The 17,916-nt window shown below is 42.2% G+C and overlaps 1 protein-coding gene across 1 annotated transcript in view; it reads left to right on the top strand.

Annotated features, from left to right (window-relative positions):
* Window positions 1–11,117: 11,117 nt before the first annotated feature.
* Window positions 11,118–17,916, top strand: part of LOC308361225 (heparan sulfate 2-O-sulfotransferase 1) — a 54,043-nt gene continuing 47,244 nt past the window's right edge. The window contains exon 1 of the mRNA XM_080833510.1: window positions 11,118–11,492. Within this exon, the coding sequence (XP_080689636.1) occupies window positions 11,369–11,492 (124 nt within the window). The 5' untranslated portion in view covers window positions 11,118–11,368. The remainder of the gene's footprint in view (window positions 11,493–17,916) is intronic.

The raw sequence follows: 17,916 nt of genomic DNA, 5'->3' as shown, positions 1-17,916 counted from the left end.
AACTGCACACAAGCAAACTAGCCACTGAGGTACAATATAAAAGGTCAATCCCAGTTTCACACAGTTATAGGCTACTATGGTACCCAAAGCAGTTTTACAAGACCCACAGTATCAGGCCCTTCCTTCTCCAATTCCATTATTAAATTATATTAAATGTACTAAATGTAGTGTGTTTGCATTGTATACAGGGTTTATGTATGTGTACACACACACACACACACACAAACTATATACGTAAACGATATATAGCTGTATGATTGTCAGTGTTTTTAGATGCTGGACCTTCAAGATGCACCTTGCATTGGTTTTGTTCTTGTTACTTGTGCACTTAGGGATGTAGGTCTAAACAGTACAGCGGAGAAGGTGACAGTCTGACACTGTGGCTTGGGTGGTTTAGCATTGAGCTGATTTTCTTCATCTGAAAGCACAAAATAGAAGTAACTTATCCTCCCATGAATTACTTGAAAGAGTAAGATCTTTGTGCCGATCCATATGACAAATCACATATTCGAAAATATTTCTGAAATGACCTAACCAGCCTTCATAGAACCTTCACATTTAAAATCACCCACACAATACAAAGAAAACAATATCACAAAATTATTTATTTATTACATCATAAGTAGGACAACAGGCATTTCCAGTATGTTAGACATTGAATCAGCCTATATGGGCAAATATGAGGCCTAATAGTGTTGCTAGGTTCCTTACGTCCAACTCTGCATCTCAAACATCCAACTTCTTGCTTGCTATAAATGTGCTGTTTAGGTACGTGTTTCAGTGTCTCCAATTTTTATCCCAATTGCTTCAAGCCACCAAGTTTGTCACATTTCCACTTTATTTCTCTCCTTTCAGTCCCTCTCCTCCTTCTTCCTCTGCCTCATCCCCCCCCCCCCACACACACACACTCTCTTCTCATCCTCTTTCATTTTAATTTCATCTAGAGTGAGTTGTTTTTGACTCCAGCAGTCTCCTCCCCTGTCTTGTCCTATAAGTCTAAACAGCAGAATGTTTTGTTCTGTCTCCTGACGTTAACTGTGACTCCCGTATGAGGGATTCTCACCATCCCATTCAAATATGTTTGGAAAGTTCGATCCATCTCCCTCCATCTCCATCTCAGAGCCTTCAAACTACATTCTCATTTGCCGAACACTTGATCTGAGCAGCACACTATTTCTGTCAGCTGAGAGGTATCAGCAGTGGGTTATTCTGGGGACCCCACCCCTTAATTTACCTTGGCACGTGTTGAATAGGGGGGGCGCAAATTCTGATGGGATGTTGCCTCTCAGATGGATTGCAAAGAGCTTGTCATCAGGGCAGATCTGACTGAACTTGATGGGCCCCAGCTTGGCTGGTGCCTTTAAGCATTAGGCCCTAAATGGGCAATGGTTTGCCTGGTCTAAGATCAGACTACATCGGGATGTTATGAACTTCCTATGGCTCAGACTTGGTTTTAATTGGGGATCTGGTTTGTAAACAATGTTCCAGAGGCCAAATAGCTAGAGACTCCCACAGGTTTCTGGCTTCTCCTTGCAGGTCTACAGAACAGACCGGTGTCTTTGTTAGGGCATGTTTCTTCAATCTGGGAGCACCCTGCTTTTACTGGAGCCCACTCGGCGGCTGAGCGGTGAGTGAGGAATGACTACTGTGTCTGCAGATGTTGCTCACTGTGGACCTTCTTCGGTTTCCTCTGTAAAGTGGGAGTATGTTTAGGAACCGCAAAGGCAGTTGATGAGGCAGCCTGGGATCGTCCATGTGTATAGAGTTATAGATCTAATAGATAGACCAATAATGACATATATATTTTAATGAAATAATTCAATTTAATATAAATTACATTTTAAAAGTTAAAAAAAGGTCCTGTTCTATGTCGTTCTTTATTGTATTGTGGGAGGAAAAACATAAAGTACTGTACAGATTACTATAAATCCCTTCATTGCTGGATGGATAAAACACATTTGAGGAGAATAAATGGGAACAGATTATAAACTCCAAACAGGGTCACAATTAAGCCTAAATATAATTCCCCCCTATTCACTGAGATTAACACCCCACTGAGATAACACTTGCGACAATATAAGACAAGGGAAAACGTGTCTCAATTGTATTTCATCTGATTATTTTCTACTGTTACACAAAAAATGTCATCTTGGAGCTTTCCACTACATGGAGCTGTCCAAGGTGTGAACGTCCAAGTGCTTGTAATGACAGGAGTCTCCAGTAGAGGGAGCTCATTAGAGAAATGGTCTATTGTAAATAATTACACCATAGCGGCTTGTCATGACTTCTACTGTCAATGCTTCTTGTTAAGGAGTACCTGAAAACATGCTCAGTTTATTCACTTCTTTACTTTCATTAGAACGAGAGGTTAAATTCTTTGTGCTGGTGGTTGGGGGACCACAGTGGTGCAATGGGGTGTGTTTGCGGGTAAGTTCGATATGAAAATATGCAGGTGATGAAAGAAATTATCAGCCCACTAAGTTTACAGAAATCAAGAGAAGGAAACACAAATATCTGTTCTTGCATAGGAATAACAGTAGCCTGGATACCAGCCTGAACTCCGCCCACAAAATTTTTGGTCTGGGAGATTCAGTCTGGACTTGAACTAGTTGGGAGAGGTTAAACGGCCCAGAAAAGTGATCTGACTAATCAAATTGTAAGGGCGGGCTTTATACATTGATGGACAGACAAGACAACCAACGCTTGAGTTGATTAGATAGATAGAATATACATCGAACAAAGATGGCGCCGTCTCAGAAGCTTAGTGGGACATATTTTATATGATTTAAGCTATCTACACGACTTTTTTTTATGTCTACATTGACTCGGTTAGTTGTGTATACGCAAAACGAGTGTTGCCGAGGATTGTAGGTCTTAACTGAAGCACTCTAGACCATTATTGATAGGTTATGCTAACGCGTAGACAAAAAAAACATTGAAACAAATGGTAGCTTCTAGCCTTGAGTGCTAATTAAGTAACGTGAGCAGGCATATCTCAACAGATATTGACAGCGCATTCATTTTGAAAGAGGAACAGAGAAACGCGATCAAGGCATTTGTCGATTGAAAAGATGTTTTTGCCGTCCTTCCTACGGGATCAGGTAAAAGTTTAATCTATCAGATGGTAATACTACGTTGCTCTGATTGGTTCTAGGTATCCAATTCAGCGAAGAGGAATTTTCTTTCCTGGTTCGTTGAAACACGCCCCATAATCACAGCCCAAGGGTTCGGTCTCAGACTCATATTCTGACTAGAATTATGAGTATGACATCGTCAGGCTAGAATAACAGACTTCCATCTGTCCAAATTCCTTCCAATGTATTTCTCCTTTCCTTGACTGACCACCAGAGAGTGCTAATAAGCTTTGGCTCAGACAGGCACTTTTCATAGAGGGCAGCTTGCTATTTGCAAATAGTGATTTGAAAAATCATGATGTTTAATTTTATGTCCAGCGCCAAGCATTGGCTGCCTCTTCAGCTGCATGTGAGCTGCTCCCTCACAGAATGACAAAACCTGGATAACAGGCCTTGGAGCTCAGCGCCTTTCACAGAAATGTTCCTAATTCATTCAGGCAAGCATTGAGTAGACAGACAGCAACCATGCCAAACTCTAAAAGCAGCCCCGTGTTTCCTGCCAGTTTTACAAGAAAGTTAATCAGCATCTTCAAGGAATGGAGACAGCCAGTGGCAGAGGATAATTGGTCTATAGAGCACACTAACCACCATGGAAAGGCTTTTTATGCTGCACCCCTTACAATGAGGTGATGATAAGCAACAAATATGACACTGTCGGAGTGAGATGCTTCTGATAAAGAGCGGCTGCATAATTACACCGTAGTGATCTTTGGGGTTTTCTGTTTTTTTTTCTCACCATGTATTTGGCCTGAAAGAACTGGGACATTTCTTACAGAATACACGTTGTTCCGTCCGGTTTAAATGAACGCGTCCCCGTTGTCTCTCACTGCCCACATCCTTTAGAAAGGGGAACTATAGCCAATGTGAGAAGATAACTGGACAACAGGCACACTAACACAATAGACAGACTGCTATGTGATTTTTCTTATTTCTCAAAATAAATTTGGCCTATGAGAAGTACAGCAATTCTAACACAGCAAGCGTACTCTGTCCTTCTGTAGATGTTTAAATAAATCTGTCAGTGAGTGATCTCTCTGCCTGTCTGCCTCATCCCATTCTGGGGAACCAGCCCCATTTCTCACTGTCTGTTTAATGAGCTGGCTGGTCCGCCTGAGGAGTGATGGTGAGTATGGGTACTGTCAGTTGTCTCTCTCTCTCTCTCCCTCTCTCTCTCTCTCATGAGTGCTGAAGACTCCCTTGTGCCAGGCTTACTCTTAGTCTCTGTCACAGTATGGCTTGGCTCATATGAAATTACTCATATTCACATATCCGATCCCACATTTGTCCCTTGATATGTGTATAGGGATAGATGTTTTATTCACTTTTCATTCCACTCAATTTGTTGTCCTGAAATAAATGGCAACATGTAATTATGCGTACTGAGTTACATGTCATTACTCTGTGCTCTCAATCTCACCCACGTCATCCCAAACCATGGGACACCATGTTGTCTCCGTGTGATGAGCTTGGGCTGATAGACAGGCATCGTTATAGAGTAAGGTGGCCTTTGTGCCAGATATTGAGAACGTCTAGCATATCACTGTCAAATCCCTCAGGGCGCTTACTGCTGGGATCACACTCACAGTGTCCTGTCAATATTGGATCATATCACAGATGGTATTTCTTCATCCTAATACAGGATCATCCAGTTTGTTCCATATAGATTATGGGATTTGCCTGTACAATAGCCTATCAGAATATTCCACAACCAGTATAAGAACATGTGCAAAAAGAAAGACTAAGAGCTGGTTTGCTAGATACTTTTTACTTTTGCCACTAGAAACTGTGAGCAGAAATCAGCCCAGATGTCTCAATTTCTTGGACAGATCAGATGAACCTGAAGAAATCCAAAAGAGCCACTTGAGGCTTTCCATGAGCGAGCAATCAATTATGTTAAATGCTTTGAAGCTTTGTGCTGTCATTAACCAACAAACTGTTCAAACTCAGTGCGGCTCCTACAGCTGTCGACAGAATGGCATTTAGGACAGAGCATCTATTATTAATGTCTGTTTTCTCGTTAGCGCACCAGGGCATAATCGATTCAAGAGCATGATTAATGAATTAACAGCTTATTAGCTGTGCATACATGAGAGCATGTATGACGACTGAACGGATGCTTGGCTGTTGATAGGCTTTTCACAAACGCCTTAAATTGCCTTGAGGGCTGTGAATGTTTGCTCTGAACTTTTTCTCTCTGAGATTTGCCCATAATCCTGGGGTTAGGGTTATTGGGCACAGGATTTACCATTAAACCTGAGTGTCTGCCTTTTCGCCACATTATTGTGTTTCTGGATGAGGCCATTTTATTGTACATGTAGATTATGAAAGGAAATGTGGAAAACCTTCATCTAGACCCAGCCATCACAGGATGATTCAGGCATAGCATTGTTTTGCTGAGGGCCTTTATAAACCTTGGGTCATATTTACAAAGGGTGTTTAGCCTGCGTTTATTTGGTCAATGTCTCAGCCTTATACATTTGTTAAACATAGCATAACAATTTATGTATGATGATCAGCACCTGTTTGTCTGGCCACATTTTCAGTAATCTTTCCGTCGTGGAAAATTAGAGAGTTCTTAAGAAACTTCTCAAGACAAACAGGTATGAATATACTGAACGGTTTAATTAAGAGAAAATCAACTACTGATGAGCTGGTCCATAGAGCATCTCAAAAGACTTGACTCGACTCGAAAGAGCGATAAAGAAGAAAAGGGTTAAAGATGACCAAGTCCCTGTGCCCTTTTATATATTTCTAAAGCCCCTTCGTACTTCCCTATTCTTTGTCTACCCCTGAATTGATCACATGTTTTATTTTCCAGTACAAGCAATACACATTATTCAATAATACAGTCATAAGTAGAAACAAAATACGACACAACCTCATCAGTGATGATAGTGTTACCCCTTGGTTACACGAGCGACACAGGAGAGAGTCAAAGCGACCAGCTGCCGTTCATTTTCAATAAGAGTTGGTGATTTACAGTGGCAAGCACCATTGCCAACTAGGCGTGTTGAAAATAGGCTACAGGTCTATTTTATGCAAACACTGAGCACTCCACATGGCGACTACCAATGCCAGTGAAGGCAGAGTGATACACTTAACTGAAACATATGAGCAATTGTGTCTAGCCTATGTGTTTAGTTTGGCAACCTAGTGACCACAAGATAGGGGTGTCGTGTGACCCTTCAGTTAGCCTAAAAACAACAACCCAAAAATGCAGTGTATAACTGCCATAATGCTGTCTACACAATGAGATTTCAGCAAACCTATACGTATGTTTATTGAAAGCCACACAGTGCAACATACAAACTTGGGAACAACGTCTAGAAACTAGACTAGAAAGTCAAGTTTGTCTGGGGCTTGTCTTTTTTTTTTATGGAGAGATTGGCATTGGTAGGTCAGGGATGTATATCCACTGTGTCATACCCACACTCAATGATTTCACCTTTGAAATTACAAAGTTTCACTCTGTTACAAGCTCTGTCTGTTGTTTTGCAATAAACACCTCAGTTTTCAAAGTGAAAATTCTCAGGGCTAGGCTTATAATATAATAATAATAGTAACCTGACCTAATGACGCCACTCATGTAGACTGTATAATCATAACACCTGCTGAATGGGGGGTTTGGTGCCAGTGTTGCGTTGATAATTGCATCATTTCATGCTGCATTCTATTTGGTTGGTTATTAGATAGTAAAAGAAGGTTAGTAGACATAGGTCATAGCAGCAATCACATTGCAAGATGGTCATCCTAAATTTCTGACACTGTCCCAGACTTTGGTCACAAGACTGTGACAATGGCCATCTTTGAACCTCTCTTACACTGTGATGTAGGACCACCGTTTTGGAGCCATCACTAAAGATATCGCTACATTTCTTTCACGTTGGTCATCGCTCGTCTGGGACAGCCCAAAATTGCACAGTGTATACCCCCCTTAACTTGGCTAATCCCACAACGATCAGTGTTCAAAATGAACCTGCTGCATGGGTCCCCATTCTGTTGCTTGAAAATTTCACAAATTGTATTATTTCATTATTTATAAATGTTATGAATTTTAAAAGATTCTTTGACGATTCTATATCATGTTCTAGAATTTTTGTCATTAAAGTCTTAACACATTAAACTTTGCGCAGTATCTGGTGACAATGTTCTTGTATCCCCTCTTGAGCAAACTTGAGGATTTTTCTGTGCTTCCATTTTGACAACTGTCCAGACAACTGCATCAGACACCCATAAAAGCCCCCATGGGTGTCAAAATATTTCCTTGCCACATAGTCATTATTAAGTCTAACATTTAAATGTCTCTTGGATAATCCCCCTTCGTAAATTGGGGCTTTATTAGTCGCACCTGATCATCATGCGAATAGCCGAGTTAGACAAGTGTAGGCAGTGGTGTAGAGGTCCCTGGAGAAGTGGGTATACTCTTAATTTTTTTAAACAGCCCAAAGAGCACAGGATAAACGCCCTGTTTTGAGAAGTGGGTATACCCTATGCTGACTGAAAAAGTGGGTATACTCCGTATACCTGCGTATACCCTGGACTACAGCACTGAGTGTAGGAGACAAACACCCCTTAAATATGGCCCCTTGTGTTTAAGTGGGGACTTGACGGCACTCCTGCAGGCCCGTGGTGACTTGTGCAGGGAGAGGCAGGCAAAAAAGGAGCTTTCATTAAGAGGTCCTAAGAGGGATAGAAAAAGGAAAAGACAAACGATGAGACATCAAAGGCCTTGAAGAGAAAGCTTTTCCAATAGAGAAAAAAAATTCTGAAAGCTATAAAGCTGTCAAAGTAAACAAGCAGTCTCTGGCTACCGCCAGATCGATCCTTCCTGGAACCCCCCCCCACCCCCCCACCCCCCATCCGCTCACCCATGGCGAAGGAGGAGAGAGGGGTAAAGAACAGCGGATGAGAGGAGAACAAATCAAGAGGCGGTAGCAAGAAGATTGCAAGGACTGAGTGAAGTGCAGAAAGAAATGAGGTAAGAAAAGGGAAGAGAACGAGTAAGAATGCTCCTGTCACTGGAAGGACCATTTCACATTTTGTCAGAGGAGGAGGTACAATCTTTCCTGTGACCATTTTGTTGCGAAAGAAGTCAATGAAGCACTTGCTTTCGCTCTGTGTCCACCTCCCATTAAGATTCCGGGAAACACAGCAGAATTTTGGGTATAGGAACACATAGCCACATAGAACTACATAGTGCATTATTGAGAGAACAAATAGTGCATGAAATCAATCATAGAACTAGTAGGTGGTCTGATTGAAAGCCGTAAAGTCACCTTCAGGAAATACGGCCTGTATAAAAGAATGCAAACATCTAGTGCAGAACTTTAGTGTGTCTGTTTGCATATTTGTTTGATTTGAACTTCTCCCTCTCACAGATGAACTTCTTCCCCCCCTTGTGAGAGAAGAAGCAATGGTGGGATTGTCACAAACAAGAGAAAGGAATTATTATTTGAAAAATTATTATTTAAAAACAAAGACCCCTCTCTGACTCTCCACTAAGGCAAAGAGATGGAGTTCATGAGTCATTGCGGGTTAATTCAATCACAATGCTCATGTGGCAGTGTGCATGTTGTGGTATACAAAGCACCCTCTTGTGTCCTCTGTTCAGTCTTTTTAATATAATAACGCACTGTTCACTTTATAGTTGCACACATTTGCCTCTCATCGTTTATTCTCATCTCGATTAATGTTTGAGTAATTCGTAACAGACCCATTCAGACAGACTGGCCTTTGGAAAAGAACATGCATGACCGGATTTCGGATTGACATCAAATAAGTGATAATATATTGCAGAATGATCTAGCCTGAGATAAAATCAGTTCATTGTGTGCACTACATGAGTCTCGACAGTAGTGATACTATTCCTCAAAGAGCCCACAGGTTTAAATTAACTAAAGATGTGAATGTTTGTTTCTGTTCCTGTAAAATATAATGGTAATTAATTTCAGTAATTCATTTCATATATTTTCAATGACATGAAATACCCCACATATGTTTCATATTCTTATACTTGAAGTGATTATATTTTATATGAAAGGTAAGGTATATTTTATATGCAGAAGTTCTTGCAATGACTAATCCAGTGCCTTTTGATTGTCAAAGTCCATGATGTGGTCTCGTAGAGCCAGTTATATCATGACACATGTCAATGTATGACTGCGATCATGCCTGAGGGAATTTGTTTTACACGTCGATGAGAATGATTCATGTGTTTAGTGCATTCGAAACTTACTCAAAGTTGCGCAGCAGATTGTACAAAGGTGAATGATACCCCCCACATAAGTTGTTTTAGGGGTAAGGCCTTTTGCCATTAGATGTGAAATGAGGATAATTTCAGTCGGAGATTCAAACAGGAAATTGTACCACAAACCCACAGCTTTTACATCTTCCGCCTGCACTGGTTACTAGTACCCGTGGGGACCATATTGTCACACTGAGATTGTTTATCGCTTAGAATCCAATTCCACATAAATACTTACTGCATACACATAGGCTGCCTTCGCACACTCAAGGCCTTGTTTGACATAGTCATTTGATGCCAAAAGGATTTGTGTGATAGGAGTTGGGATGGTGGGTGATATGTGTGTGGAGGTGGGGTGGGAGAAGAGCATCACAGCTCTCTGTATCCCTCTGCTTCACACCTAGTTTGTGCTGGAAGGCAAAAAGGCTATTTTAGGCAGCAAAAAAATGTGTCTGATTTTATCTGCTGTAATTTCATGCACAGTTGGGCTCGCCTCCCTCTCATCCCTTTGCGCTTTATGTGGTGGCAGCGCTTAAAGGGGATTGGGGACTCACATGCCGAGGACAAACCTCTGTTGGGACTCCTTGCTATTCATTACACATATACCCAGCGATCTGTGCGCTGGAAAAGGAGAGAAAATAGCTAAACAATGGGTGATTTGCTGAAAGTTTCCTTTGCCGAAACTGAGTTTGAATTGTTCTCCTTTTTGTATGATGTCTGAGTGGCTGCTGAGTGATGTACTCCTGTCAGTGCCATTTGCTTTACTAGTCAAGCTCCTTTGAAGGCGTCTGTTCTCTTTTCCTTCTCTCCGCAGCAAGAGATCGGAGTCAAGACTCTTCATTTGTGGTACCTCGGTGGTTGAATGACCTACCTAGAGCTGTTCGTTGCATCTTTATTAACGATTAGTTAATTATTATTTAGTTAATTATTATAGATATAATCATAGTTTTGATATTAGGTATTATTTATTATTGTTAATAATAATAATAATAATTATTATTATTATTTGTATTTGTTTTGACTTTAAATTGATACTTAATATTGTTTCTTGTATTATTTTTATTATACTTATTACTTATTTTTGTCATTGTTGTGTTTTTTTTTTTTTACCATGTTGTACCATACTCTATTCAAATAGGTTTTGAACTCTAACACGTTTAAAAGTGCAGTTCTTCTTTGGGCTATACAGTCGGCCTCTAAAACAAATAAAGCCATGTTTAATGTCACTCTACACCGGCATCACAGTACAGTGTACATAACAATACTGTACGATCATTTGTTCTAGTTGTCATGTCCTACTATGTTTCTGTGTTGTTTTGAAAATGTCAGCTGTCAGTTTCCTGTAAGTGTCATGAGGAGAAAATGTGTATCCAACGGTCAAGATTAATTAAATGTGCATAATATGATCACACATTTGCCTAGCAATAGCCCCCTGGCATGATGTATCTTTGATCTGTGATGCACCGTGCTATCGCGGTAGATTGATCCTCGTGTTCTCTGTCTGTCAAAACGACGATTTACGCTTGCCAAGATGTTTGAAAGACTATACTGTAAGATGTTTGGTTCTACTTAGTGCTATGCACCAGTTTCTCCTTAGCTTCTACTCCAAGACTGCAGGGGGCAGTTCTGCGTTTCTATTAGATCATCATTCCATTAAAGAAGAGAGCTGGCTGTTGCCTGGCGCAGATAAACACTGGCCGATAGGAGGGGCATTCACACTGGCGAGTGGGGAACGAGAGTGAGCAAGAGTCTGCTCGTTCGACGGGGACAGAGCACAAGCACCCCGAACTGATGTATGTCTCTAAACTGAAATGACAGCATTTGTCTCACCTATAACCGCTTGCAAATTATATCGCCACATTTTGCAGTACAATACGCCGTCCGTAAATACTCAATAACTGGGACATACAAATTGTTTCAGCTTGTCCTCAGTCGTTTATTATTTTTAATTTTGTATTCACGGCATGACATGTAATCATCTAGTAGTTTGATGGGGCTTCTACGGATTATGATGCCACCCAAGTTTCAGCTTTTGGCTGTTATGGCTTTTGGAATTGCCATGATGTTCATCGAGAACCAAATCCAGAAACTGGAGGAATCTCGGACGAAGCTAGGTAAGTTATGCTCCCTACTGAAGACAACATTTTTTTTGTTGTTGTTGGTCACGGTTACAGCTTTTGTGTACAGGTCGCCAGCATAACTACCCTTCGCTAGCTAGCCACGTTAGCTGGCTGGCTACACTAGCTTTCTAGTTTCCATCCGACATCAGTGTAACAGTTTTTCGAGCCAACTGGATTATTTCGTCATGAACACAGTGATTAACAATAGACACGGCATTTCAACAACTGCGAACTTCTTCTTTCAGAACTGTACACTGTAAACCACGGGTGTTAGCCAACATCACAAAGATTTGAGAAGAGCTAGCTACCTTAGCTAACTTAATCAGCTAACATCATTCCATAGCTGCTTCTGATTTCACTGTACCCAGTTGCGACTCAAACAGCTGTGAAATGGCTAGCATATCAGTCTTTTCATCCACAAATAGCACGATAGCATAACGTCCCTAGCATGCGTAATGGTTCACCTGGTTCCACAATGGTTCCAGGTAGAGGGCCAAGTTCAACTCATGGTTTTCTGATGTAGCTAACTGGTGGCGAAAGGATAGTGTATGCAGGTTACCGTAGATAAATCTTAATTTTCTACAGTGAGGATCCGTTAAAGTGGTACTGTAGCCTTTCGGTAACATAACTGCCGCGTGGTGGTCTTCATGTCTTCGTTCAGGGTGCTTCATAGCAGACACAACTAGGTTGATACCCTAGGGTAGCAGCAGTGTAATGTTGTTTTTGCAATATACCCTTTGTCAACAATTCACACCTGACCACACATAGCTTTATTTTAGAACGTGAAATAGATGAATATGTCTAAATGATCACCAATGTTAATCAGACGGGGATGTGTATAATTTTGGTAATCACCTCGCATCATTCTGGAGAGTTTTCTGTCGACTTGGGCGCACATCTGCTTAGATATCTCTGTAGGCAGACTGCCCGAATCTCCAGAGGGTGCTTCCCTGTAATCCCATTGCGGTTTATTAACATTATCTCAAACGAACATTATTTGTCTCCAACCTCGGTTGAAGAAAAGGCGACTGCTATAATATGAAATGGATCAGCGTATTTGATAAAAAGCATAGGATTTGCTGATGAACTAAGAGCTACGGTCTTGTTTACCCCTTCGTTCAGATGGAACTGTTTCGTAATGGCTCACTTCCCACTGCCTTTAATGACCCGTGTGAGGAAAAAAGTATTCGCGACGCAGGTGCTGCGCATACATCCGTGCAAAGCTGCTGAAACAAGCCCAGTCTCTCCAACGCTGAATAAATTGCCACAGAGACTGGTCCGGTCAGGGGGATGTGGAATTCAGTGAGCACCTAACACAGTGGAAAACCTCATTAGGCCCACCAGATTTCTTGGAAGTCTGATTTCACTTGCAGTACCCTGAAGTATAGGAAGAAATGCTTGTAGTTTGTGCTTTGTGTGCATGTGGAGTATTATCGTTGTCAGAGGATGACATCTCATCGGCTCTGTGGGGGAAAAAATGGTCAGTTGTTGCCATCTCATAGTTTCACTAATGTATGGATTTGGTTGGTTGAAATACAAGTCATGACAAGTGGTAGGCTAGTGCTCATTTTGCATGTCCCAGGCTCATGTTGACACATTGTCCCAACTTGACACTTTAGGGTATATTCATCCTGCTTTAAGGCACGTGGACTACTGTTTCTGTGTGCACATGTTATCTTACAGCTACATCTGTTACGGTTAGCCTATGTCTTCAGTTTTTGTTTGACAGTGAGGAAAGAACCGGTGTAGACATTGGATGAGAGCATTCTTGGCTGTGAATTAGACTATGTACCTCAAATTAATTAGAAAAAAAGTATATTGTTCTTGACCTACATTTCCACACAAAAGAGTACTATACAGTACTTTGGGGATGAGGAAAGAAGAGGTGTAGACATTGATTGAGAGCATCACCATCAAGGTTATGAATACACCTATGTTTAATTAAATAAAAAAAGTTCTGTTGTTGCAAACCTACATTTTCACAAAAGAGTTCTATGCAGTTAGTCACTGTGAGTCTTAATTTGGAAGGATACATAGTAGTGCTGTTGCTCAAGACTGCTTTAGATTTGTGATGCTTTTGTCGTCTGATCACTGCTTTGACATCATACTGAAATAGAAGAGTGTCCTGCTGCTCATAGAAAGAAACATTTCCTTTTATATTATGTCTTCCTCAAAGGATAATATGATGCAATAAGAATGCAGCCTTTTCTACATGGAAGCTGAAGCATGAATGAAAAGGGTTGCTTGGTTTGCTGGCTTGCTCACATAACCGTTAAGTGGTCAGGAGAACCAGTTCACTTTATGAATGTGTTTTAGCTTACACAAATTACCCGGCTACGTAGGCTATCTTTTTGCAGAACTGTTTTAGCTTGTAGTGGTGCATTAACATTATGGGTGAGATATGAATCTTAAGTCCAATAAGTCTTGAGATAATTAATTACAAGGGATTAAATGGAACAGTTTGTAGGAGGAGTCTGAGGTGATTGATGGGCACTGCAGGTCATGGAGCGTAGGATGAATACTGAATGGAGAGGAGGTTTGGTAAATAGAAGGCAAAACCGACAACTCACTCTTTTCCGTGAACATTCTGTTGCCTGCCATGCACCCATGGGTTTTAGCAGCCTTGCTAGCATGCCCGCCTCCCAGGTTGCACCTTCCAGTCCACACATCATCAACAAAATATATGGCTCTATGAAGTTATTTTTTAATACATTTCCACCCAGTGAAGTATATTATCTGCGACTTTTATTTGAAAATGAAGACCAGAGGGCTAGATAGATGCTCCCAACTGGGTCCAAGATGAGACTCCACTGAATTTTACTAATCAGCTACGGGAGGCTTACCGGAATGGTAGACATCCAAGGTGTCCAAACATGACCGTTCTGCAAGTCATCATGAGGTAACTCACAACCCAGTGAGTACCTGGTGTTAAATGCCGTAGAATTACTGGAGGGGCTGTTTATGGGAGAGCCACAACTGTTGTCCAGCCAAGGCTAAGGGCATCGGTGTTACTAAGCGGACGGTTCCCTTAAGATACAGGGAGAAGAGTAGGAAAGGGAAACAAACTTTCAGTAAGGAGACCTCAGGAGGAGGCTGCCAGAGTGCTGCCTTTGCGCAGCACGCTTAATTGGGGACCTTGCTCTGATGACTCCTAAATAGAGTGATTTATTCCGTCTGCCAGTTGCCTGCCACTTTGCTGCTCCGTGCCTAGGTTGCAGTTATAACTCTGAGGAATTTGAATGCTTGGACCACAGTGCAGCTTTCTGCAGTGGGCACAGGCTGAACCGAAGCCCTCGCAATAAATACACCTGTCGTTTCTTTGTTCGTTGTTTGGTATCACATATATGTGCCATGCTGCACAACTTGTGAAGGCCTCCAGAGAAAAAGTGTGCCACCTTTGTTGAATGCACATGGATTGACTGAGATGTTGGCTAGATAGGCTAGTCTGTGTTTGTTATAACACAGACCTCCAGAGACGTGCTTTGAGTAGGGGGGGGGGTCACTAGCCTTCTTTCCCCATATCTTGAACAATTTTATAAAATATAGATTACATGACGATGACAATAAACGAGCAGGGATACTAGTATTCAAATAGTTATGCTGCAAATGGAATCCAGATATTTGATTATCCACGCACACCCCTAAACTCAACCTTGACATTATTCAGTTGGTCTTGCGTCATGGCTGTGTTTACACTCCGGCTAAGCCCTTGCACTGCCTCTGCCATTTCTCCCCAGACACAGTTGCCTATTTTCTTCCCAATCTTCTTTCAGTCGCAGCCAGTGATCCAAAACGACCAGTGGATGGGTCACTGAGGCAGAAAGCCTTGTTGGCAGTCGTAGGTGTGTGAGGAGTACTACCCTCATACCCCTGCACCCCCCTACCCCTTTTTTCTGATTCAAGTAAACTCCTTGTTCTTTCAATCCTCTTAAAAATGCCTGAAGGGGAAGCATTATTTTCTGGCTGGCTTGTTTGCAGCCCCACTGGTGGGGGTTGGGGGAGTGAGGAAGAGCAGTGGGATCCATTTTGCTGTCCTCTGCGATGTAACAAATTATGCTATTTGTAAGTCTAAGTGTGCTTGGAGCAGGTTTAATTTAGCTTTCCGTCCACTAGCAAATTACTAAATCCCTTGCTTTCTTCAAGGGAAAGAGAGAGGAATTGAAACTGGACTCTTTTTCTGTTGCAGATTGATCTTTGTTACTGTGTAGACCTAAGGCTAACAGGCTTTCATAGCAGTGATCGTGCCTTATGTTGTTTGCCATGCAGTCAAGCAGTGCTGCATGATTATTATTTTTTCAGCAACTAATTACTTTGATCAGAAGAGTAGGACACCTTGTCTAGAGGAGAAAGATGGAGTAAGACTTTGAGGTGGAGTGTGAAGGAGAGGGAGAGGGAGAGGGAGAGGGAGAGAGAGAGAGAGAGAGAGAGAGAGAGAGGGAGAGGGAGAGGGAGAGGGAGAGGGAGAGAGAGAGAGAGAGAGAGAGAGAGAGAGAGAGAGAGAGAGAGAGAGAGAGAGAGAGAGAGAGAGAGAGAGAGAGAGAGAGAGAGAGAGAGAGAGAGAGAGAGAGAGAGAGAGAGAGAGAGAGAGAGAGAGAGAGAGAGAGAGAGAGAGAGAGAGAGAGAGAGTTAGTTCATCTTAATTGTGAATGATGGGCCGTCAGGAGAGGTGTTTGGATTGTCTGGCCTGTGGTTGTGGAGCCTCGGAAAAGGCTCAGGCCACTTTAAACAGCAGGAGGCTGCCAGCTCACTCCACATGGAGCTGCGCACTAGCCACCCCTCAGGCGCATCCGTGATCGTGTCTTGCAGAACAATGTCTGGACTATCCAGAGGCAGTGCGGCCGCTGAAACAATGTCAGTGGGTTCTTATCTGAAGAGGACAGGAGGGTAAGCCACTGGGCAAACTGTTGTTCTAGATGATCTCACGTTGATGGGTTATTGATTCCAAAGGATCTGTGGCTTTCTGATCACCCACCCCCACCCCATCAAGGAAAAAAAAAAATGGCAGCAAATGAAGGAGAATTTCAAAGTCGAATGCACTTCCTTTTTTCTGTGGTTACAAAGCCTGTGTGAAAGTTTAGGCTGGTCAGGCAGGACTAATAGTGAGGAGCTGGAAGAGCTGAGAGTGAGCCATTGATGCCATTGAGTTGCCATCAAAACCCCTCTCTGCCATTCTCCCTCAGTCACGCTGAAAGTGGGCTCTTACGCACAGAAAATGCCATGGAAACATACCCAAAAAAAATCCAGAACAGAATACTTCTTGCGTTGCCCTTCATTTTTCACATCTCCCAACATGGTGTGCCTGAGCCCCTTCAATTGATCCTGCCTAAATCCCCTGTTATTAGTGGCATTAATGCGTCAGTAGTGTTGCCACACTATGCTCATGGTCACACCCATGATGGATGGCCAGGCTTTTTGTGGATGGTGACCTCAATTGTTTGCATCACGTATGGAGAGACGGATTTAAAATGGGAAGCCAAGCTATATCTGCCTCTTGTGTCCTGTACTTTAGAATTGTTCATAGACGTTCATCATGTATGTATAAGCTTCTTATCTACAGCTTTCCACAGCACAGTGGAGATGTAGTTTGCGTGTCGCTTGATTTTTTTTCATCCTGGGACATGAAATCTCATCCCTGATATAAGCCCAATATTTCGAGGGCCATTTTTCCTGAGGCAAAGCCAAATCAACTCCTTAAATCCCCACATCATCCTATTTTTTTAATCAGATGTATTCATTCTCAAGACAAGAGGGTCCAGATGCTGCCATTTTCTGGATAACAAGCTACAGCAGTGGTGTTCATTCAGCTGAACGTTTCATGGTTGCTGGTCCATTTTGAAACAAACGTCTGCGCTGTGTTTGCTGGCCCCTTTCTCTTCCCCTGGTGCTGAGGACTTTTTGGAGAAGGCTGCATGTCTTGAAGAGGGGAGTAGCAAAGAAAGGGGAGTAGGAAACCCACTGAGACTGGTGTGGGAACAGTAGAACGTCTCAATGCACCTCGGTTCCTTCCCATTGCTACATTCCTTAGCATAACACTAGGAAATGTTTCTCTTTTTTTCCCTCTTTTCTTATATGGGGTTGGATTCTCTTTGACAGCAAGTGAGTTTCCTTGGTGAAGGCGCTGGGAGAAAGGGGATGTTTGATGAAGAGATTGACAGCCGCCTCTCTGAACGCGGATAAGCCCTTGTTCTTTTGTGCACCTCGGCTCTCTGCTGGCTCTTATCACAAAGAGCCCAGCCTTTTTCTGTGCAGTCTGGCAGAGTCCGCACTTATGAGGGTGCAAATCACGTCCATACACCCTCTAATTGCATGGTGTGGGGACAGGGGGAGGTGTTCAGCGAAAATGGGTTCCTCTCTTCTGTTCTCTTCTACATGTGGTGTCTGTTTTAAAAAAATATATATATATATTGTATTCTTTTGA

The sequence above is a fragment of the Sprattus sprattus genome (assembly GCF_963457725.1).
Source record: "Sprattus sprattus genome assembly, chromosome: 2".
Lineage (NCBI taxonomy): Eukaryota > Metazoa > Chordata > Actinopteri > Clupeiformes > Clupeidae > Sprattus > Sprattus sprattus.
This window is presented reverse-complemented; position numbering and strand designations above follow the sequence as displayed.